Source organism: Anopheles bellator, chromosome 1, assembly GCF_943735745.2.
Source record: "Anopheles bellator chromosome 1, idAnoBellAS_SP24_06.2, whole genome shotgun sequence".
Lineage (NCBI taxonomy): Eukaryota > Metazoa > Arthropoda > Insecta > Diptera > Culicidae > Anopheles > Anopheles bellator.
In genome coordinates, this window is record NC_071285.1 from 22,317,319 (window position 1) to 22,342,434 (window position 25,116).

At 50.1% G+C, this 25,116-nt stretch overlaps 1 protein-coding gene across 1 annotated transcript; it reads left to right on the plus strand.

Moving 5' to 3' along the window:
- The first annotated feature begins 3,521 nt into the window (after window positions 1-3,521).
- Window positions 3,522-23,981, plus strand: LOC131205920 (tubulin beta-3 chain). The gene is made up of 4 exons (XM_058198227.1): window positions 3,522-3,592; window positions 21,375-21,483; window positions 21,771-22,015; window positions 22,092-23,981. Exons 1-4 carry the CDS (start codon window positions 3,536-3,538, stop codon window positions 23,043-23,045), a joined length of 1,365 nt encoding a protein of 454 aa, XP_058054210.1. The 5' UTR covers window positions 3,522-3,535; the 3' UTR covers window positions 23,046-23,981.
- The last annotated feature ends 1,135 nt before the right edge of the window (window positions 23,982-25,116 follow it).

Consider the following 25,116-nt stretch of genomic DNA (forward strand, 5'->3'; position numbering starts at 1 on the left):
GACCCAAGTCTCAGTTAAGAGTCCTTATATACTTTCAGCATTCGTCCATAAATTTCCTTTGCTTTTAATTCTTCCAAAAAATAAAAGTTTAATAACTAATCAAACTTCGGATTTTTCTGGTAAATGGTGTACCTACATAACAAAGTAAATTTAGCAGCGTCCATCTTTGTTGTTATTTATTATTATTAGAGCGGGCAGAGCCGTATTAGGGCCCATTTTTGTCGAACAGCAAAACTTATTGAACAACCCAGTGTTCCCGTCAGGTGGCACGTCTCCTGCGTAAGATTTTTGGCTACGCGATCGCACATTTCGCAGCAAGTTTTTTGGGAGAGTTTTCCGGTTGGTTGCGATTTTTCCTCACTACGGGAACTCACATTAGCGTGCGAGAGTGTGTGGGGGAATAAATTCATTGGTGACACTTGGGCATGAGAAAACAGAACCACGGCTATTGGGTTAGTTAGCGGCAAATAAAGCGGCCCAAATGGCAAAATAGCGATCAAAATTCATACCGCACAACGGGGCTTCCAGTCGTTAGTCCTGGGTGTGCTTCCTTTGGGTTCCTCTTTTCCCGCTGGAAATCCGCCTGTCAGCTCCCGGTCCGGAGGTTACGGTTCGCTGGTCCGGTTTGGGGGGAGAACTGACGATTTTCCCAAACTGGCGTGACAAACGGATGCGCACGGTGAAGCCGGGTGTGAAAGTAACGTTTTAACTTTGGTGGCTTATCTACTCGTTAGCGATCGGGCAACGACGGTTATTGATTTGAAATGAAAATTTTAAAAACAAAAAAAAACTTGGGGTTTTTAAGATGCTCGACTATGATTGGTTCGCTTGACAGGACCGAGTGGACCCGTCGCTGGTGGCGCTGTGCGGAGCAAATGTATCATCTGCTTCCGGACGAAGCTTTCAAAATTAATCATTACCTTCTTTTAACGGCCGGTTTTGATTGTGTAACGTTTTATTGGCTCGATAAACAGTGGAGATGTGCAGCCGAGGGTGTGATCTTTTACCGGGAAAGCTTTGGGATAAGAAGAGTACGTTTATATTATTTTCTACACCTAGCAGAGTGAAGAGGTTCTTCGTGATCGATTAATCGAATTGTTACGGTCGGTTACGGTAAGGTATGGTTGGCTATTTAGTGAGAACTTTTTTTTCATCATATTACAATGTTTTGTTCGTATCGAATAATTTCCCAATCAATGTTCGCATTGAATTTTAAAGTTTTTTGGGGCAGCTGGACAAGCTAAGCCAAGATCATTTCGCATTTCACAGGCGAGCCCAAGCGAGTTCGGCTCGCCTAATGATGCTTCCGGACCTTCCAAGAAGTAAAATTTTGGATCGGATATTTTCTCATCTATGATTTCCGGAATGGTTCTGGTGAAAAACGGTGTTACGGTAACAACATCCAAGATTTGTCATATAACACATGGATGTTAGGCTTGGGGCTTTTCAGCCCATGTATAGTTTGACTACTTTTTCAGTATGTGACAGGCTGGAAATCTGTGTTTCGCATCTTATGAGTGCGACTCCAACCCTTCTTAAATTCGACTATGACCAAAAGAGAAACTGTCTATCAATAGCACATCGTCCGTTTATCCGCATTCATTAGAACTAGCCAAAAATTTCAGAAACTCAAACGATATTTTCTAATGCGTTCAACAGACCAGGTCCAGTCCAGACCTGACACCGATCAGTTTTTTAGTAGAACCCCCAAAAATGGTCCCGGGAACCCGGAAACTGACATTTTTCAAACCATTGGACGATTGAGTCAACCGTTGAAAACCTTACAGTACCATCAAATCAAAATTGGAGAGATACCTTTTCTCTCGCCTTTGGCCCCCCGTCCGGGCGCGATGAGGCGGCCGAGGAAAACTTTCATCCGCGCAAAAGAGGAGGTAAAAACGGCCGAACGGTAGTTTTCGCTCGACACACGAGAGTTCGGGACTTTCGGGAGGCCGGCGAACGGTCTGTGGGGCGCGGTGTACCGTTGCGCTCTGCGCGAGTGCGTGATGTACCGGCACGGCACGCCACGGTGTTAGAGCACGTGGTTCGTCCGCCCCGTGATCTTGGTCTTTGCCGATTTCGGGTTGAGTTGCGGGGTTGCGAAAACTTATCCGATTCAGACCCGGGCAATGAAGCACTCAGCAGGTGCCTCAGCCTTGTGTGAACAGTTGGATCTAGCTGTCGGTTTGATCCTCCGCATTATGCTTTTTTTGGGCAACACTGCCTTGCTTTAAAATCAGATAAATGATTTCATGTTGAAAAAAATATGAATTTAGTTTGCAACTTATTTTTGAAGAGGTTTAGACCATGTCGACTTTTATGCCTGAAAAGAACGAAATGCGAACCACTAGAACTTTTGGACGATAATGACATCGAAAAGCAGCAATAACTCAGGGATCAGCTGTCCCAATATGCTAAATCCCTACGTTTGAAAGCACTGAGAAAGATCAAGCAGATTGGAAAATGGTATTATCCGATCCATACGATCCGAAAATTAGATGACTAATTAGTTTGCTTCCAAAGAGGAACAATTCTCTTGGCGTGGCATCCACAAATTACCATCTCTCTGGAAGAAAAGCAGAAATGTATAGCTTTACTATAGCGTACTTTAAATTAAATAGAATTTTGAAGCGATGTGATTTTTTCAAAAAAAACCGTTCAAAAAAAAAACACAGCAGATGGTTCATATTCTTCCTCCAAAAAGACCCAATAGGCGAACAAATCTACGTTAAAATATTATCTCAGCTGCTGCAACGCGAGCACTTATCGTTGCGCTCTTTGTGCGAATATGCGCGAGACGGTGGATGCTGATTGCCCTGACCCGATTTGCTATCTTATCAAGCGAAGCGCTGCATGAGTCATCGGCCCCGAGAACGCATTCGTTGCGATCGGAAATGCTCCCGTTGTGTATAGTTACCACCACACGCAGCGCTCTCTCTCTCGAACGCTTTTCTTTCCGCGTCACGTGGCGGGTGGAACTCATCGGCCCACCGACGGGTGCGGTGCAGCACTCACGCAATTTTCCAAAAATCTCAACCGGCGCACCTGCTGATAAAGTTTCGGCCGAACCAAGGTTTTCCTCCCAGTCGAAGTTTGCCCGTCACATCGCGCGGTGTCTCTCCTCCAGGCGGTGCTGGAAAATCCCTCCAACTGGCGGCCACGCGATCGTGCACTTCCGGAATTTCCAGTCCAGTAACTCTCTCTCTCTCTCTCTCTCTCGGCTTTCGGTGGCACTCACTGGCATCGCTCACGGGCGCGTGTGCGTGGCCTTCTGACTGCGGCCGGTGTTCCGTTGGATCAGTCACTTGCGCACCCCATTCGTGATCGGATCGTTCCTGAGCTTCTGCGAAGATCCAAGCCCTTCCAGCTACCCGGTGCCGTGTTTTCGTGTCACACTCTTGTGCGTGCGTCCGTCTGTCGCGTGGTTCGTGATCGTTGATCTTCCGAAGCAGACCAAAAGGGGTGTCCAGAGCCTGTGTCAGCAGCAGACCGTGAGTGTGAGCCCATTCCGTTACAAAACCCTCAGCTCGACATCATGAGAGAAATCGTGCATCTGCAGGCCGGTCAGTGCGGTAACCAGATCGGTGCTAAGGTAAGTGGATTAAAGCCCTAACCCCCTGTGTGATAAGAAGTCGGGGACCTCGGGGAGGGCCTAGAGCTAATCCAATCCACAGTGATTATCGTGCGTGGTACGGAGGACCCAACGCGCGTTGCTGATGGCCGGGCCGGAAAACCCACCAGCCATATCTGACATCCGGTGGCCACTCGCCCGGGAGTTGCTATCAGTTCCGTGAACCGTTCGTCCGTGGTGCCCCCGCATCGAGATACAATCGATCGGACCTCGCTCTGTCCGTGGTGCCCGGACACTCCGATAAGGGTTCTGCGCTACAGTGCTGTGGCCTTCGTGGCCATTGCTTCCTTTTCGCTGGAGGTCCCCCCGAAGGCGACTCTCTCGAGTGGTGGCCGCCACCATGTGCACATCCGGTGTGTGCGCCTGCGGGAAGCAATCTTTGTTCTGTGGCTGGCGCGCGTTGGACCGCGCAGCTGGAAATTGCCGTCATTCCATTTGGCCACCGCAAAGTGGTGGTGTGTTGGGTTCGCTCCGTCTAGCGGCCGCAGATTGGCGTACCCATTCTAATTAACGGCAGTTGTTCGGCATGACTGGTCCCCAGGTGGTTTGCTGGTCCACCGGCCTCCCCGGGGGTTGGTCAGTGCGCAGATTTGGAGTGTGCGAATCAGCGAAGCGGCTCTGCTCTCGTCGACCGCGGCGGGTTCCGCGGGTGCAGCGGAGCCGGTGTAACGACCTCTCAGCTGACTCAGACTCAGCTGTAGCGCCCGTGGCTGTTGGGGCGACGTGGTCCTTATCTTGGGGTGCGCGCAGCGTTGCGATTTTTATGGTCTGGTTTTCTTGGCTTCGCGGAATTTCGGAAGAAGATTCTCCCGGAGCGAAGTGATTCTGTTTTCGCAAGGGTGTTGTGTTTGAGCTACCCAACATCTGATCGTGATCCTTCGCTTAACGGTTGCGACGGGTTGATTTTTTTTGGTTTAGATGACTAATTGATTTGATTGGGGTTTGGGTTACTTGGCCCCGGTTGGATTTTTCGTGACTATAATTTAAGTAGATTTGAATTGGAATTTGCCTATTTGCCATGTTGTGGTTGTGTTTGGCCCGTTCGGGACGATCAGTTTCGAACTGAAAGCATCAAACGGAGAAATCAGCTTGCCGAGTGAAAACACGCTTCAGCCCCGGTAACGGTTGACCTATTTGTTAATTGGATCCGAAACTACCGAACTCAAGCATTATTGGTCTACCATTAACCTTGAAATCGAATCAATAAATAAGAATAATTTATAGAAATATAGGGTTGGTCAGATTCGCACCACCAACAGTTGGAAAGCTACTCGAAAGTGCTCGAATTTGAATCGAATCTTTCGCGATTACAGTAAAGATTGCGATTTAACCACTCAAATCTGACTTACTTATACAACGTCATCCACTTCATTGTTTCAAGAAAATTTGTAATAACCAAATAAAAAATTAAATTTCTATGAAACATTTTGCTATAGCAAATTTTGGTTGGGAAAAATTAGCGTTTTGGCATCCCTACTTTTGTGTGTTCGGTTTTAATAATTTTAACACTTTGTTCTGTTGCTGAACGATTCCATTTCTAAAATGACATCATCCTCTGTGATTTCGAAACCAAGTAATGGATGACCCTGTATGAGAAATAACCAGACAGCCCCCCCAAGTATTACACAACGAACCATTTTAATGTTGCATTGTGCATGCCCGAATTCCGTGAATCCTTCCGATAAGGGCACAAGGTACCGGGAACTCGAAAAGTGTTGTAAGTACGCGAATGAAATCACCACAGAAGTGAATCACAAAACCCCGGGGGTGCGAGCTGGGCTAAACATTATTATCTTCGAGTAATTAGTGCAACAACGTCAGCAGTAATCCATCGTCATCGTCGTCTTTATCGCTGGAATGTCATTCATAAACCGGAACGGAAGTGAGCTTTAATCTGAAGTCGAGCACGTTCATTCACAGTACCCCTTTTTGTTACGTTCCCTCGGATCAGTTGTCTTGGCAAAACATAAAAATATTAAACTAATATGCCTAAAGGGAAGAAGCACGGAGCACCTTGGAGCACCGGATAAAAGCTGCCTGCCAGGGAGAGAAAGATTGGATGGAATTGGATGGTTCGTTTTTGTCTACTGCCACGCCATGCGTGAGAACTCGCTGTTTTCGCCTCTATTTTTTTTCGCTCACCGCGGATCGCGCGGATTTCCAAAAAGCGAGCGTTGGCGATTGGACGCAAAAAATGGCTCCCCTTGGCTCACCCCTATCAGACACACATATGGATGTGGCAGCAGGGCACGCACGGGCTCACGGGTTTGGAAGGTTTGCAAAACTGCGGAGTGAAAACAATAAATCGACAAAACAGGGCAAAAACTCCTCGCGCCACGGCGCAACGACCGCAAAATCGGTGGAGGTTCCCGCGGTTCGCTCGCTCGGTAACCTTGACCCTTTGTTGGCGGCTGACGTTTTGTTTTACTTTTACCCCGTCCGTGAGAGCCTCGGTAAGTCATCTGCGGAAGATCGGCTAAAAAAAAGTGCACTAAAGTCTGTCGTGTGAAGGGAGCGTTTATAGGAGGTCTCCGTCACGCAAAAGCCCTTTCACCAATTTCACCCACCAAAAGGACTGTGAGGTGGCGTGATCTAAATGGCACGCCCCGAAGTGTCCCGCGACAGGTGAACCTAGCACATTAATTAAGCTGCCTCAGTGACCTGCTTAACACCGGGGCAGCACTCACTTTCACTGGAGAAGCTCACCCGAGAAGACGTTCAAAGGCTCGTAACGGAAGGTCGTAACGGGCCCCACCATCCTCCAATCCAATTACAGTCCCATTTAAGGGAGTTTACGCCATCTCCCCATTAGACATTGTAATCGAGTTGATCAAGCGTCCGGCTCGGCTCGGCTTCGGTGGTTTGACTACTTCATCTGGCGTTGGAATCTTCTCGTGTGACGTACGCACACCGCACAAAAACGCAGCCAAAGACCGAAGGCCCTCAGGCTCGCTGTATTAGGAGAAGTTGAAGCTGAAATGGAATGTTCTGATTACATAAATAGTAGCCTCAGGTGGCACTCTTGGGCGGCATTGGCTTGGGTACCCTCTCTGTCATGCCAGTGCGGAGTTGCTGGCCGACCAGTAACCAGTTCATTTTATTTTTTTTTGCGGATAGACAGCGAATTTCGCAAAACGAATCCCAAATATGGCGCCCGCAAACGCACCTGCTGTCGAGTTGGAGGTCGAGGTTGCTGAGTCGAGTGCGAGTCTACGATTTACTGTCTCTACAAGGGCCAGCCCGTTGGTGGATCGTGCCGGATCGCAGCGATTGTTACAGGTGATCCTCACAAAAACGGTCACGGGATTTACGGAACTCTTGGAAAACTCTTGGGGAGGGTCCGTCCAAGTCCAAGCGTCACGAACGGGTCACGGATCCGGAGGGTAATTTATGGTAGCCCGCCATACACCATCCAGTTCTTCTTCGTCCTCACCACATCCTCTCGCCGTACGGCCAGACATTTAGAAGTCATTAAACTTTGGTTCCAATCAACTATTTTGCGCGATTCGCGAAGCACTCTCCGGCACGAAGCCGGTCTGGACTCCGGTTGTTGGTAGCCGACGCCCTTCTCGGAGTCGTCTGGTCCAAAAATTGGAGGAAAATTAAATCAAACCCATCAGTCTGCCGGTCCGGTCCGGTCCGCGGACCGCACGGTTCAGCGAACAGCGGCGAAGCCAATCGGTTATGAGTTATTGGTAATATAATGGTCCATGGGGAGGGCCCGAGGATGAAGTCGAGGCGCACTGGACCGGTGCAATTTCTTTCACCATCAGGGTTAGACTAAATCGCAGGCGGGAGTAGAACAGATCGCCGCTCGTCGATCGAAACCTCCGCAACCTCATGGCGTAATGATTTAGACTCTAGTTCTCTGGAGGAGTTGCACCACCTTTTTAGAAGCTCTCCAATGTACGCGTCCAGAGGCGTCAGACGGTGGACGATAATTGGTCGGGCAGCAACTCGGGCCGTCTGAAGCGAGTTGGAGTTCGTTGTACTTGGAGCGATGCCGTGAAGCGATCGGCGTTTAGGTGATCCATTAGAATCATATCTGTGGTAGTTTTTTAGACCGCAGCCACCTGTCAGCGACACATTGAGCGATGAGGTCTTTACGAATACCGCTAGTTGGGGTCTAACGTGTCGTCTTATCGAGTTACACTTATCACAACCGATGACGACGCTTCAAACGTCGACGTAATGTCGTACCCGTGAAGTTGATGACTCCAACATGATCGCTACAAGAGCTCCCGTATCCCGTTCAATTTTTTTTACATGGCACAGCTCTCCATAATGGATAGCTTGAATTTTGTTTCTGTGTGTAGACCTCCGCCAGGGCAGTGTTTACTCGTTACAAATTGATTTGGCGTCCCATCGAACGTTCCCATAACGGTCGTCAGGCCAACAAATAAAAAAGGCGGCAGTGGACCTAGCCTCAAATTTCTGATTAAAACTCCACGACCTCCGCGCCACGGAACACTAATTATCGTCTCCACTGTTTGTTTACGGTTCCATGGCGGAGGCCGACCGCCTAGAACCGGGAGCCCTAGAACCTGGCGTGACTTTGCGTGTGTTCTCGATACGACGTCTTTCCTTCCTAGACCCGGTCCCCGGTCTTCGGACGGCAGACGAAGACTTCTCTGGGCTCTCTCGGCGCAAGTAATTAACATCGATAATTATCTTCACTCTGGCGCAACCGGCGCGCGTGGTGGTGGTCCAGCCTCTTGCGCGAGATTCTCAGGAAATTTCGGAGGTGTATTTTTGGACTCCCGTGCGGCGGCAGCTACCCGGAAACCGTAGCACGCAGCGTGCACGGCGTCGTGATCGTGTGTACAGGTTCCCTGTCTTATGTGGCGTCTGTCGCGTAATTAGCCTTGCAGCAGCAGGTCCGTTGCATCTCCCCTAGACGCGGCAAGGCTTAAACGATTCGACACGTTTTTGGCAGCAACCGCAGGTCGTTGACCATCGGGGCTGACCGACTCGGACTTGACGGCCGTGTGGCGTGTGAGGGAAACGTGATATCTCACGCGGGTGACAGGCTTCCTCCAGGACTCCAGGGCTTCCAGGAAGCACCCATGTCACCGAAAACCATGACAGCGAAGCTAGTGATCGCGCGAAAACTGATCACCATTCGATGTGGTTTGCGTTTGGCCTTGACAACGGAACGCTGAGCCCAGAATCTGGAACTGGAGGAGCCACCGGTTTCGGATTTGGACACCCCGAGGCCCGGGCTAAACAAACGCAAATTAAGCCGTTTTTTATTGCTGTCACTCGATAAAGTCCCCGAAACGCGAGCCGAAGGGAATGGTTTATGAGACAAAAATCTGACGTCGCAATCAGCTCGCGGCTCCTTCGGGTGACTTCGTTGGACAATGGCAGCAGTGGAGCACCGAGGATAATTATTCACGCTACGAGAGCTGGCGGATGTAAGACATGGCCTGGGATTTGAATTCTCGACCTCCAGACCGCAGCGTGACGAAGTTAGATGACGCTAGTTCTAGACCTGAAGCCACGACACTTTGGGAGGCTAGAGATAACTGGGGCTGATTGCGGAACCGATTCGCTTCGCTTCAGGTCTTTTGTTCCGAATTCTGCAACCTGGGAGAACATCCCAACCCAAACCGAGGGATGCAGTAGGAGTGAGGGTAGTAGATGACTCATTCGGTTGGAACTTACTGGGAACTCGGAGTAGGAGCACTTGAGGAGCTCTACTCAAGACGTTTTCCCCGAAAATACCTTCCAGGAATACCAGGCTACAGACTGTACAGGCACTGCTGCGACACGCCAAATGTCGCGGGGAATGCGTGATGTGTTATAAATAAATTGCACCCCAAGATGGCACACATTCGTCCGTTGCTCTCTTCGTCCGTCGAGAGAGGTCCCAACGGTGGCGGTATGCGATTGCCTCGTTGCCGCACTTTAACGACCCGACAACTTATCAACGGACCAACGCGGATCTCCTTTTCGGGAGCCAGCCTCTCGTGGCTGTGCTTTTCCCAGATCCGAGATGCACTCTAAATATAGCGAACACACCACCGAACACCGAGCCTGGCGGTGCGTGGTGCGTTGCAAAGTCGACGCGGACAATGCGACAGGACGTCGGGGCGACGGCCAGCGAGCGATCGTTTCGCACCGAGAACACGTTCCCCAAGAGCGCCGCCGGGTTGCAGTAGTCCTGCATTCAGAGGCATTAGAAAAGGGACAGACCCCACACCCAGCATCCGAAGGCAGTTGACAGATTTGGCGATACGCTGAAGACTAAAAATAGCGGCGGCGTTCTATCCTGGACCCGCGTGCCGTGTGCCGACGACTAAAGTGGAGCTAATTGGGGAAGACTTCTTCGGTGCGCCCGAAGAAAGAGCAAGGGGCCTTTAATTTAATTTACTACAATTAATTAAACTTTCACATCCCAATTTTCTGGCGGCGGCGGCGGCGGCGGCGGCGGCGGCGGCGGCGGCGGCGGCGGCGCAGGGACCCCGGCGTTATCGGTCGGGGAGAGTGCGCTCAATCCGATTGAATGCACTGCGCAAAGCTTATCGGGGTCGTCGGAGGTTTCGGCCGAACAGTCTAATGATTGTTGGGTGATGATTTAAATTAATTCGGCTCTTCGGACTGGTTTTTTGCTTGTATGTTATGGACCCTTGTTGATGGACCTCGGCACCTGTTTAGGGGTACTGTTGAATATGAAACGATAAGGATGACGCTTTCAGAGCAAAGATGGAAGATTAACCAGGTCTGAGCCATCAGCAAACTGGCACTTCAAAAGTCACGCAAAATGCACGATAACTTATGCTGACCTTTCGTTGTCTTTCTTTACAGGTAAGCTTTTGTCAAATTACTAAAACCATGAAGTCAATTTTCAGTGTGCACCAGTCAAGGTCACTTCGTCTTAACAAGGGTCCTGTCGAAAATAATGTTGCATTTCACGCTGATTGTGTCATGGTCATATGAGAAAATCACCTTTTTTGGACAGTTTACGGAAAAAATGTGTTTATACTTACCAAATGGCTTTACAACTATTTTATTTGAGACTTTTAACAAATGTAGAGGTCACAGCTTAATCTTAATCAGATGATTAAAGAATAATTCAATCAAAACATGATTACTGGTGAAACTAAGATGCAAGATGCAACTAAGAGAACGAAGAAATGAGAATGGTTTTATAAGATTTTTAAGTTCTTTCAATTGTCGATTTAACTGTTTTCTTATTTTGATTAATCCACTAAAGTACCCTACTTTCTACATATGTATGTTGGTTATATGTTTAGAAAATAACATACACGTGGAGATTCTATTATGAAAAACTCTTTAAGTATACACATCAAGCTGTATTTACTTTTGTAATGCTGGTTGAGCCAACTGGCGATTCTTGATCACGCACTGAGTTTTGGCGAACATAAGCGACCGACCTCAGTTGAAGTCGAACACTGTTTTACCGTATTGTGCAACGTAAATAGGCCAACGATTCTGCAAAGACCCCCCCTCAACGTTTTCATGTTAAACTGTACCCTAAACAGTAGTTGGCCCACAGCTCTGCTATAGCTTCCTTTTTACCGGATCGCACACGGAACGCATCTGGTTCTGGTGCAGCCTTCAGCGTTTAAGACAACCAACCGTAACATAACTCAACTTCCCTCGATCGCTCTCTCTCTCCATCTCTCTGGGACGAAGCAGTTAATCTTTCGCGATGAGGCTTAGAGTGTTAATACCCCTGGCGGTAAGCCAGCTTAACTTGCGAGTGGTGCTACGTCTTCGGCACTACTCGCGGATGACACTTACTTCGCCTGGCTCGGTGTGGTGATGAAAAACACCATCCGTACCATAACCGTTTCCTTTCCATCACGGCACCACAGCACGGCCCCTAGACCTCCTAAGGTTAGGCATGACTGATTAAGAGCTCCCCATCGACCGGGCGCTCTGACGTGGCCCCCTGGCCCCCTGGCTCGCCATTTTGCTTTCATCTTCCCGCGCGCCGGTTTCATAGCTTGGTCCGCCTTAGATCTCTGTCTCTCCCTTTGGAGCCTGTCAGATCATTTAAAATCGTTCATCATCCGTTTTTGATCGTTGAGTTGACACACGATACCTGGTTCTGCGATCTGTCAGCGACTCGTCGAGACCTACTAGGACCTCGCCCTCCAGGAATCGAATCGGATTAAAAGCGAAAGCCGGGAAGCCTCTCCCCAATGGATTCCGGGTGCCGGGTGGAGCCACCAGTTGAATTTGGCGAAGCCGTTTCTCACGCTGCGCCGATCGGGCTCTGTTTACTTTGCGAATCGTTTTCACTCCACCATGTTGGCTTTTATTAGGCACACGACGCGCCGGCTCTGGTCTTGTTCGCTTTCTCGCCCGGCCGCTGAAGACACTAACGGTAGTCGGGCATTATTAGCCCATATGTTTTATCCTCGCAGCGCAGCGAAAATTGGAACTCGAAGCTCGCCGGCCGGCCACAAATCGCCCAAATCGCCATGCTTAGAGTCGGAGAAAGAGTGCGATTCCCAAGCGATCCATCGAGATCGAGTTCCGGGTAACGAGTCCGTCGCGAGCGTAACCAGCCAATTGTGCCGCCTAAGAAGAGACCACCGACTGAGTCCAGCGATTTTTGGGGCCACGGCAAATAGAAAACTCGGCTCCGCTCGGCACACGCAGCCTCTTTTCCGGCGGCCGCGGTTTTCAATTTTTGCAAATCGATGAACGGGCCGCGGTCGGTGAACCGATTTTCCGGAAGCAGCGCACAGCCGTCCTTTTGGAAAGTCACGATTCGTCGATCGGTCGGTCGGGCACACAAGAAGAAGTTAATTGTTGTGTCGTGAGGTTTGGAGGACCGGGCCGACCGGATCGATCCGTCAGCCTCCGGTGCGAACCTGCCTGGCGAGAGTTGGCGAAATGAACGATTGTAGTTGTGACAAGGCAAGACTTCCGTTCCGGGGGCTTAAGGGAGCAGGCAGGCGAGAGCGAGCGAGAGAAAGCATTTGAAAGTTGGTTTTGTTGATTGGCCTTGGTGGCCCCGGCCGACTAGGCGAAGGCTCCGATCCGCGATCGGCGGAGATTAGCCCAGTTCGCCGGGCTAGAGCTGGCTAAATGTACGTTTTCGCTAAACCCACAAGCGCTTACCCCCGTTAATTAGACGATCGCTGGCCCGTTGTCTAATGAGACGGATGATTGGACGCTTGTTTCACTTTTAATAGGGTGGCTGGTGGCTTTGGCTCATTGGGACAGTTCGGTGAAGCAAAGGCTGGACACGGTGCAAATGTGCATTTTGACAGTATCTCTTGAAGTGACGTCTTACATTTTAGTTATTGATGCCATCCAAGGCGTTAGAATTGTTGAGGGGTCCTTTTTCCTATTTTTATCCAATTTTGAGGGCTCTCAAGAATCAAGGGACCTACAGCAAGTCCTCAGATATTCAAAAGTTATGATAACTCTACATAGCGTTCCATCCCAATTCAACTATTTAAATGTTAAACAACTCCGCTATTTGGCAGTCGATTTTAACAAATAAACAAGATTTATTTAGGATATAGAATGCCGTTTACCCAAAATACAATATCAATCAAATGACTGCCTCCATTAGACACAACAAAAAGCGGCCTTTTTTGGCAATTTTTCATTGTATTTAACAACATTTCGGTAATAGACAACGTAATAGCAGCAATTTCCGCTATGATGTTAGCTTTCATTTCTTCAATGGTCTTCAGTTGGCTGGCATATACTTACTCCCATAGCCCCACAGAAAGAAGTCAGAAAAAAATCGGCCACAATAAACATGCACAGTTTTCACAGTTGAACGCTTATTTTCAATGTAAAGCACTACAATTTCAGCCGGCTGTTTTATTGTAAATTGATCCTAAAACGGCATTGACTGCAATTTCAGAACCTGGCTAATTTATCTAAATCGAATAACAAATAATAACATTAAAATAGTTGAATTGTGATGAAACACCCTGTATATCAAGAGATCCGGCTCGCACCCCTATCCTAAGTTAAACAAAGAAGGTCTGTCTGTGAAGTTATGCTGTAAAACTGGCGTCAAGAACTCGGTCAAGAGTTACAGACCAAAATGGCTTTTGGGACTCCAGAGATCGTACAGTTTCTTAAGTCACAGAACTTGAAATGGCAAAAAACGATCTCCTGAGATCCTGGGCGTTGTCGGAACTCCAGAATCTCGTCGTTTGCCGATCCGACACGGCTGTCGATACCTCGCTGCTGCTGCTGCCTTCAGTCCGAAAGTAGATCGCGTCGATAGGTGGCGAACCTCCGTCGAAAAAAGTGGGTCATAATTGTTAATGTCGGTAACTCGGGAATTTGCATCGCAATTAGCACGCTCCGAACACGACTTTCGGGAGTTGGATATCGTGAAGAGCCTCGGCGAAGATTAGCTCACCGTCCATTCGGTGTTTGGCGGTGGATTTAGAAAGAGGCACAAAGGTGACCACCGCATGCCCCAAGAAAGCCAACGAGCTGGAACCGGTCCACAACTCGGAAGGAATTGCTATCAATCCCGGTGGATCCGCGCCCGGGATCTCTAACTCCGAAAGAGCTGGGTGGATGCACCTTGGCAGTAAGGAGTGACAGCGTGCTGGTCTCGCGGCCACGGTAGACGGAGCAGCACACGGTACAGCACACGGACGAGAGCGTATCGAATGCGAAGGAAAACCCACATGATTAGAGGATCTCTTGGGGGGGGGAGAGCCTCAGGGAGCCAGCCTCGGGCGCCGGTGGCCGATGAAAATCCATTAATTACTCGGCTAATTGCCGTGCCGGAGAGTGTGAAGCTGTGCGGCTTGGCTTGTAATCAGCGCACCGAATTTGGGTTACGCCGGTTAACGGTTTGTTGTAGCGATCGCACCTGCCGCCCTGACCGCTGCTGCTGCTACCGCTCCGGCCAACGGGGAGTGGAATTTTGATCGATCGAATCGTGCGCGCCCGATTGCCCACAACGGTGCCGGTGCAATGAATGGGCAGAGCGCAACGCTTTCTGAGCAGAGTACATGTCTGGCCATCTGTGACAGCCCCCCACCCGCCCGGCGCAGGTTTGGAGGTTAGGTTTTATGGGAAACCTCTGGCTGCGCGATCCTAGCCGATCGAAATGGCTGTGCACCTGCGGGCGGCAGCCATTGATTAGATCAACGCCTAACTTCACCTTTTTGGACCGCCCCGCTCACATGGTAATTGATTCTGGGCTTACGAAGCAGGAGAAGCGCACCTCAAAACACGGACTCAAAATCTGACGGGATCTGCTGTGAACCTGCTGTGAACTCCGTCAGGGTTTATTGGGGCGGTTCTGATCAAGGCTGACCTTTGGGATTACAGTTCTCGATTGAAGTGCGCCACCATGCGAAAGTCCGGACAGCCCCAGTCAGGGATTTCCTCCCCGAACGGTTGACGGTGATGAATGGACAGTTTCACCGGCACCACGGCACGGCCGGAGAAAACTTTGCCCCCGCGCAACCCCGCGGATGACAACCGATGGAAAGTATGGCACCGGCCCGGAAGCCGGCCCATAAAATCCCGTCACAAACCACCGACATTCAGATATACGATTGAGTCCCCAACAAGCACTTGACTGGGTCTCTCTTTCTCGCTCTCTCTGTGGCTCGCTGTCTCAGATTTCCATACCTCTAGTTGATCCAGTTTGTGGTCTTTTCGGGCGGCCTGGAAAAACAAATGTAGAGGATGCAATTAATTTTGGCCCCCTCTGGCGCATACCGTTAGCTGGAGAGCAAGCTGCTGGAGCTCACAGCTCGTACCCCTCCGGTGGGGGGCTTCATCGCTCATTAGACTGCCACAAGACGCGAGCAGAGAAAAGTGTCCCCAATTTATGGACGATTTTCTCTAGATGTTATGTCATCATTTCGGGAAGCGGAGGTCACAAGGCGCACGGAGATCGGCGAAGTTTCTCGTGTCGAGAAATCGGGAAACGAAGGAAAACTAAAATTTATCTCCAACAACTTTTGAGGCTGGGGGACAAATTAGACAGACCGGGTTGCGCGGCTTCGCTGCCTAAGGGAGCATCTGTTCCAACGCGAGGTCCTCTCCGGAGAACCCATCATACGTTCATCAGCAAGCCCCTCTACGTCGACGTCGACTTGTACTTTAATTTGATTTAAATTGCTCGTCGGCCGCAACTTCGGCTCGGTTTTCATTCAAAGAAAACCCCGGAAAAAGGGACACCAGCGCACAACACCTTCTTTCGCTACAGCAACATGCGAGCGCCACGTGTGAGGGCATGCGATTAAGTCAGGGTTGTAGTCCTCTTTCCTCGCTCGAGTCGCCATTTGATGTTGGTTTATGATAATGTGCTTCGTCCACCGTCTCTAGATTCGTGTCACTCGAGAGAGAGAGTGTCATTTGAAGCATGCGAAAGCGGTGCGATTATGTCTCGTTTTACACCCGTTTCGGGGGTCGCAAATGATCCTCATCACGATCCTCTGCTGATGAGGTAATTGAGCCACCGTGTCGATTCGGCCGTTCTGCTTTGGTTCATAATTTAAGCGCTTTTGTGCAACTGTGACATACCCTCCGGTGGCGAATTATGCACGGTAGTTTATGGTCGCCTGACTTGCGGATGAATATGGTCTTTGCGGCTGTTATGGGCTCTGGTGGTCTTTGAGTAGCTACGCAAAATGGAACGTTCGATGCAGTAGGAACTGGAGATCTTTTAATGGCCACATAAAAACCAACCAAGTCAGAACGTTCACTGTGTGTCGTCTTTTTCACAACTTGGTGGCTTTCATATGTTTCAAGATGACCTCATTTTGGTAATCGAAACCAAAACTTCATTTTTTGTAGAGTTGATCCGAGTAGATTCCATTATTTGTAGGTAGCCTTTAGTAAGCGTAAGTAATTAGTAAAATATAACTAAACGCTGGATGCAAATTTGGTTGGATTTGGATTTTCAATTTGTTTGTTGGATTTTTTGAAACCTAAAATAACATCCCATAAATCCAGAGGAACATGATTTCCGCAATCAGCTAGTTGACTAGTATATACATAGTGTTAAGTAGAATAATGGAAAAAACATATAAATTAAAATAAAATTGAAAACAGGTAATGACAAATACAACAAATAATACAACAAATTGCCATCACAAGGGCCAACAACAATGAGAAGTAGAAAATGCTCTACCGATTACAATGATTTAATTACCATGTTTGGAACTCTATTAAATTTCCTTTCAATTAAGTAAAACTACTACCACTTAAAACATAGTGCAGTTTTCATTTGCTTTTCTTTACATATAATTGTCCTTCTCAGCAAACATTCCTGTTGGTGTGTTCTTAAATCGTTCAAATTAAATTAGTTCTGTCTGTCTGAAGATCTGTCTTCAAAATTCATGCAAACATTTGGCGCTCACTGGCTGCGGAGAAAGTTCTCAGAAGTTCGCCGAAGTAATTCGCCGACTTCTAGTGCCCAGATCCGCGGCACACTCATTTTGGCTTATTATTACCAATTGTAGGACCGATATTTTTAAATTGAAGCCCACTGGCGCCGTCTCTGTCGACGCGCCCGGCGATGACTCAGACAGGGGGACAGATGCTGGGACATTCGTATTAATCATACCGTCCTCTACTCTCCACTCCGGCGCTTGCCCGTCGGCTAATTGTCAGCACCGACGTCGTCACCGCCGACTCGGCAATAACTGTTCGAAATTGCCTTCCGCGTGACAAAGGAAATTGGTGGCGTTCGCCATTGTCCGCGAAGATTGCAGTCCGTCCGGGGTCTCCGTCTCCGTATCGTCTCTCATTTCACGCGTCACCGTCTGCACGATGCCGGGATGGGCTTGGAATTGGAGAATTACTCCATTCATTTCTGCGCCGAGACACTTGGACCGTGCCGAGTCTGCGCAGATCCCGACGGTCTGGCGCGAGAATCGGTCACACATTCTTGGCAATAAAATGCGCGTATTTAGCTCGATGGTCGCGCCGGTGACGACGACGACGACTGTATCAGGTTTCCAGCCCAGCATCCTTCCATCATCTCGCCGTTCGGTTCCTTGTTTTGGGTTGGAGTGGTTCGCCACCACGACCGGAACATAAAAATATGGCAAGCGACCGCGGGGGAGACTGTAACATTGAAATGCGATACGGCACCGACCCCGAAAAAAAGAAGGGTTTTTGCGCGATCGCAAGAAGTCGCAAAGTCGTTCCACCTCGTCCCTGATGATGACGGATTAATCGCCTCGACGCCTGGTCTGGGGCACATTAGAGAAAGCAAAAAAGCGAAGAGCAACGATGCCCTCAGAGCTGTGTGGAGGTCGCTACAATGTTGTGCCCGAGTTATGAGTTCACCCTCGCCGCGACTACTAGCCGGGGGTGCGATTGACCTCTACAATGTAATGTTGGGCGGCGGCTTGAATCGCCCGATCGTGGCCGGTTCGCTTCGATCATAATTTCTCCGTTGTTTGCCTTCTGCTTCGCTAGCCGGACACGGAAAGGCTCCCATTTCAAGACGGTGCCCTCTCGTGTAGACGCTATTCGGAGCCTTCGGAGTGGCCATCGGATTGCAGAACTGCAAACGAAAAGAGTTGCTTCAGCACTTCGACCGGACACAGACACATAAACAGTTCTGCGGGCGCAGGGGGGGCCACACTAGAGAGCGGAATTGTTTATGGTTTGCCAGAATGCGACGGTTCTTTGGAAATGGATGAAACCGATAAATGGTTAAGTGTTAGGAAGATGGATTTTTGTAAACTAGGTTTCGCTTTTATGCATTTTAATATTTAAACAGAATGGGGCCAATAAGTTTTAACCATTGCACCTTTTTCTCACCCTTTTCTAAGCACCTTTTCTCGTATATTTCTAGCGCTTGGCGATTTAGTAACAAATTTAAATTTCTGGGCCACGTTCCCAGCATTAAATAACGTTCAAAATTCAAATGGATGTCACTATGCGTTGCGTAGCTACACCGCTGCAGTATCAAAATATACTTGCCGCACTGCTTACATCACTCAACGCCAACTCTGAGAACTTATTGATCGCACTGCCGATGTTCTACCATTTATTTAAAACTATTTCAACAAATTTCCTTCCTTTGTTCTGCCACTACAATTGTATTCTAACCGCAATTCTCAAGTGAATCATTCCCACATTTGCGTTACCGATTCACGTCTATTTCGCGGTTGCAGCAATTAATGCTCGCGTGCTTCATATTTCCGCGTTTGTAAACCGCCACCCGCCATCGTCACTCGACGATTCCATACGCCGACGGCCATAAATTATGTCTGTGGCGTCTAAAAATACCAATAAGATGCCGCGGACGGACGCTCAACTCCAAACACCCATGCCTTGGTGTGCCTTTGCACATCTTTTGCATGCTGCATGCTCCCCAAAAAGCATAACGCGGCATTATGCTGTGTAGCGCATGCTGGCCCATTCGTGCGGCGTGACAGAGCCCAACTGTCGACGGCCGAAGCGCGGTGCGTTTTTCGAGAGCTGGTGCCGAAAATAAGTCCTGTCACGTGGCGACGTTGGAGAGATGCCGTGCCTGCCGTGTGGAAGATAAATTATATGTTGTCTCCCGCGGCATTTCCCTGGCTAAGGAGTCGTTGGACATTGACCTGGCCCCGCGAACAAGGTGAATGCACCCTCACCTACTAGAACTCGTGGGATGGCCACATCGCCTACGATGACGGTTATGAAACCCCATTTTTGGGCACTCGGACCTAAGAACTATTGCTCCTGTTCTAATAAATAAAAATGCAACTCTGTTCGGTCTTCGATCTGCATACAATTAACGAAAAAGCAGCAAGCATCTCGGTGGTGGTCTCACTCCATGAATTAGAGACCCGTATGTTGGGACAATAGTACTCCGTCCGAATCAACGGAATGGCACGGGTGTCACTATAAACCTGATTAAATACAGTCACGTGTACCTTGACCGTAGCTAATGTATTACCGTCAATACCGGGTAGGCTTTTCGGTGTAAATAGCTCCCATTGACCCATTTGTTTTGTGTCTCCACGACCTCTGAATACCAAGTAGTGACCGTCTTACGAACCGTCACCGGAAGTGACAAAGTGACAGGGTGATTAGAACTGCGCCACGCCGCCTGGATCGATCGCAACGTGGAAGGGACCCCCAAAAACTGTATCTACAATAGAACCACGAATCCAATAGAACCACCAGCACGTAGTCCATGGATCGCTGGTTTCTTAAAGCTTCATTTTATCCCTTTATGGCGGCCCCATTTCCCAATTTCCCCTGGGGGCGGGCGCATCCAATGGAACGGTATTTTTTTGGAAACGATGCTTACGGGACGGGTTATGGCCACATATTGTTCGCCTAAACAGTCTCGTCGTACAGTGGAACTGTAAATTATTTGTACGCTACGCTTCGATTCGTTTCGGGTTTGGGCTACTTGGTCCACGGCCCCTGAATATGTATGGTGGCATCGCGGAATTGGTTTTATGACCTGCGCACGATCGGAGAACGGAGTGAAAGATGGCACCGAAATCTGTATTGACACCCGGCCCGACACCGATCTGTCTAATGTCTCTAGGCTTTAGTCTACAGCCTGACCCATATCTTTCGTCTCCTTAGTGACTCTATCTCCCAGAAACATTCCCAGATGCACTCATTTCCGAGAATGTCTGCTAAACAGACGGACTCAAGAACCGGAAAAAGCTATTTTGTTGCAAACAAGTACTCGATCCTCAAAAAGGGTGCCCCTAGTGTCACTCACAATATCCAAATACCGAAGACATCCGCTTGACAAACATCTTGATCTTCCGAAGATGAAGCAATCTTATCAGAAGTGCCGGCGAAGAATGGGCACACGTCATCATGACTGGAAGGTAACCCTTTCGGTAACCAGCAGAACCGGATGGACCACGATCGGATTTCCAGTTCCCGTTTCGGGCGGGCCCCACTCTTTCTAATTGACGGCCAGGCGCACGCTGTCACCGTTTGGCAGATGACAAAAAGCAGTTCCTCCCCGAAGGGTTCTCGATTTATATTTATAGCTCCACTTCGAGGGCTTAGGGAGCTTCTCGACTTCGTCCGGTTGCATATCCGGACGCGGACCGAGGAAGCGACCACAGAAGTGTTGATTTTATTTTTAAACCCACGGTTCGACGGTCCTCCAGCTCGCTGGGAGCACCACACAGAACGCACATGATCGGCCACAAGAACGACATAACCGTAAAACCTAATCTTTATGGCTGTGAAAATGTTAACAAGCGCTTCCGACAACAACTCCCACTAGGAGGACTGGGACACCGGGGCCGCCGCGTTAGTCTAGAATCCCGTGGTGTTGTGATAGTCCCCCGTTTGAAGTGCTCTTGGGCTCCACCTTTTCGAATAACCTCCCATGCATCGGCTCTGGGCGATTATGATCCGAGCTTAGCTAAACGATCCTAAAGCGGTCGCTTGCAGAGGCGAGCTGGTTACACAGATCGTTAATGGTTTGCGACTAACCCGAACTGTCAATTCGATACAGATATCAAACGGGGAACCGTAAAACGGGGTCGGGCCTGGTCAGATGAAAAATGTGTCGGCCGGAGCGGCGCCTTTTAATTGCTTTACTTTTATAGCTTCGCCGTAAATTACATTTTTTAATGGCGCTGAACGAAAAGTGTCGCCCAGCTCTTAACTTAGATTATGGAGGTAATGGAGCAGAGCTCGTGAGCTAAGCGAGCTAAGATTGGATCGATCGTAAGAATGGGGATTCGAAGTGAGGAATGAAGATCTCGGGCAACCACAACCTGCGTACAGCGACGTAACGGAACTCTTTCCTCGCTCTTTCCTTCGACAGTTCTGGGAGATCATCTCCGAGGAGCACGGCATCGATAACAGCGGTATCTACAATGGCGAGTCGGACCTACAGCTGGAACGCGTCAGCGTCTACTACAACGAAGCCTCAGGTTAGTAGTGTGCAGGCCGATACTCTCGGGCCTTGTAACTCGGTCACCGGTGCCCCGTTGGTGGCCTTCGCTTCGTCCATTAGCCACTTCCGGTAGCGGCCCTAGCAGCCCGCTCATTAGAATGCGCCAGAAGGTGCCGAACCTCTCTCCGACGAGGTAGTCCGTCCGCAGGACGTGTGCAGAATGCGGAATGGCGGGATGAGTCATTTGCCGATCTGATTCAACACCGGTGACACCGGTGGCAACCGTAATTGAATTTCCGTCACGCTCCGTTCTCTCTTCTCCAGCCGTTTCGCGTTCGTCCGGCGGGAAGTATGTGCCGCGCGCCATCCTGCTCGATCTGGAACCGGGCACGATGGAGGCCGTCCGCTCCGGTGCCTACGGCAAGCTGTTCCGTCCGGACAACTTCGTGTTCGGGCAGTCCGGGGCCGGCAACAACTGGGCCAAGGGCCACTACACCGAGGGCGCCGAACTGGTGGACGCCGTGCTTGATGTAGTGCGCAAGGAGTGCGAAAACTGCGACTGTCTGCAGGTAGGTGGACTCTCCACAGGACATCCGGACGATCCGATAGGCGCTCGATCTAATGCAATCTTCGTCCGACTTGTAGGGATTTCAACTGACGCACTCGCTCGGCGGTGGCACCGGGTCCGGCATGGGCACACTGCTGATCTCCAAGATCCGCGAGGAGTACCCGGACCGGATTATGAACACGTACTCGGTCGTCCCGTCCCCGAAGGTGTCGGACACGGTGGTCGAGCCGTACAACGCGACCCTCTCGATCCACCAGCTGGTCGAGAACACCGACGAAACGTACTGCATCGACAACGAGGCTCTGTACGATATCTGCTTCCGCACGCTCAAGGTGCCGAATCCGAGCTACGGCGACCTGAACCACCTCGTGTCGCTGACCATGTCCGGCGTAACCACCTGCCTGCGGTTCCCGGGTCAGCTGAACGCCGATCTGCGCAAACTGGCCGTCAACATGGTGCCGTTCCCGCGTCTCCACTTCTTCATGCCCGGCTTCGCGCCGCTCACGTCGCGCGGCTCGCAACAGTACCGCGCGCTGACGGTGCCGGAACTGACGCAACAGATGTTCGACGCCAAGAACATGATGGCGGCGTGCGATCCGCGCCACGGACGCTACCTGACGGTAGCCGCCGTCTTCCGCGGCCGCATGTCGATGAAGGAGGTCGACGAGCAGATGCTGGCGGTGCAGAACAAGAACAGCAGCTACTTCGTCGAGTGGATCCCGAACAACGTCAAGACCGCCGTCTGTGATATTCCACCCAAGGGCCTCAAGATGTCGTCCACGTTCATCGGCAATACGACCGCCATCCAGGAGCTGTTCAAGCGCATCTCCGAACAGTTCTCGGCCATGTTTCGCCGCAAGGCTTTCTTGCATTGGTACACCGGCGAGGGCATGGACGAGATGGAGTTCACCGAGGCCGAGAGCAACATGAACGATCTGGTGTCGGAGTACCAGCAGTACCAGGAGGCCACGGCCGACGACGAGTTCGAGCAGGAGGAATGCCACGACGAGATGGAGGGCGAGTGCGTCTGAAGTGCCACGGCCTCGCCGCGACCCGTGGTGGAGAGCGGAAGCCGACTGACCGTCGGCTCGCATTTCTTTTTTTTATTATTTATTACAATCTTCTCGTAGCTAGGCAAACGATTTTATATTACGCAATACGCAGATAGGCAGACGGATAGGTGCGTGTGAGTGTGCGTGTGTGATTAACGGATCAGGAAAAACTCGCAGGAAAATTAACCGCCGGGGGGCCGACCGAGGCGCTCAACCATCGTGTAACTCACTAGATCCTCCACGATCCTCGTAGGAGCCGACTAAAAAGAGGAGCACGATCTTGGATCTCTTGTCGAAGATAACGCCCCACGACCCTGGGACCGATAAGAAGTTACCGGCACCGACCGGCACCGATACCGTGTCCTTGCGAGCGTCTTCAACCCGCGGGATCGGAGATCTCCGGCAGAGTTTCTCGCGATCAGAGAAACTGCTTGCCACGAGCCCTCGCTGATCGAACGAAACCAAAGTCGGACCCGCGGTGTGCCAGAAGTCGGTCCCGATCGGTTTTTCCTCTGGTCAGGCGATGACGAGCGCTGCGGCAAAGTTAGTCCGTACCCCGGAACGGTAGCAGAGATTGGTAGAGACTTGCATCGACTTACAACCGCTTTGGGCAAGATACTCCTCAAAATCTTAGATAGACAGCTAGGGAAAACAAAAACAAAAAACAGGGAGTCCGTACGAAAGGGGTGACACACACCCGGCCGCGAGCGAGAGTTTGCCAGGACCGCTTCCGTTCCGCGCTTTTTCGCACCATCACACAGGAACAAACAGAACAGCGAAACGCGTGCGTTGCGTGCGGTCCCCAAACCCAAAGACAATTGTAATGGCACCCAATTGTAACCCCGCCCGGCGCACACCGTGCGTGTGCGTTGGTGGAGACAAGGCAAAATATATTCTCATTATTTATACCACGTACCTCGTCGTGCTCATTACGCATTTTGATAATACTCATAGGTCAACTGTGAACGCTTTCAATGTGGATTGAAAAATTAAATCTTGAGCTTGATATCAATTCGTTTAGCTGAGACACCATTCGCCACTGAAAAAGCGCCACCTATCTACATTTTGTTGAACTACAAAGGGACGTTAAAAAAATCGATTGACTATCCGGCAAATTCTGTGGCCACCCTTTATTTTTCGAAAACACGTTTTTGTGTGAAATACAAGCAGGACACTCCTTTTATGCTCCTTTCGACCGCCACTCATGCACTCGATTTCGTAGTAGATTGCGTCGTTTCCTCTGATTTGTTCGGTGTAGTGTCTGCACGCTCGGTGCTGTTGTTGGTGCTCTTCTCGGTAGTTCCGACTGGGTTCCGATCGTCCGACTGGGAGCCTTTCGAACCGGTAGTCAATGTTCCCGAGTGCGTTGCTGTTGCAACGTTACCCTCCGAAACTGAACTGTGATCGGATGCTGTGGTCTCCGTCGTAAAACCGTGGTAGATCCATGAACCTTCGGTGGTTTGCGATCCATTGTTCCGGGCGGAGACCGTCGATTCGGTGGCGTCTTTTCCAGTGGATGTTGCTGTGGTCACCGTTGTCGTTGTCAAAGTTTCATTCTTCACTGACTCCGGCTGTTTCGGTCCGAAGAGGGAATCCCAGAGCTGTTCGAAAAATCCTTCACTGGCCTCCTTCTCGGCAACCGCGGCAGGGACCAGCACTAAACCGACTAGCAGGATCGTAGCTCCCCACAGGGCGAGTGCTGACCGTGGATACACCATGTTGAGGGTTTCTTCGGTCTTCACAAATTCACTATGCAGCCTTCGCCTTGCCTTCCAAAAAGGGACTGAAACAAATGGCACTTTAAGCATCGAGTGAGCCCGCGGTATATTGAGCCGTGCATGCGTTGTTCCATATTGACCGCCACATTAGCGTCCATGTGTCAATTTCGACAAACATCTCGGGGTGACTAACGAACTACAAGGACGGTGGCCGAGGCTGCTCACCAGTGCCCCGAGTGTTGTAATCGTCCCAAAATTCCCCCCTACGGCCGAGTCGCGATATCAAATTCGGTTTGGAACTATTGCGGTGAACATCGTCTTTCTGATGAGTG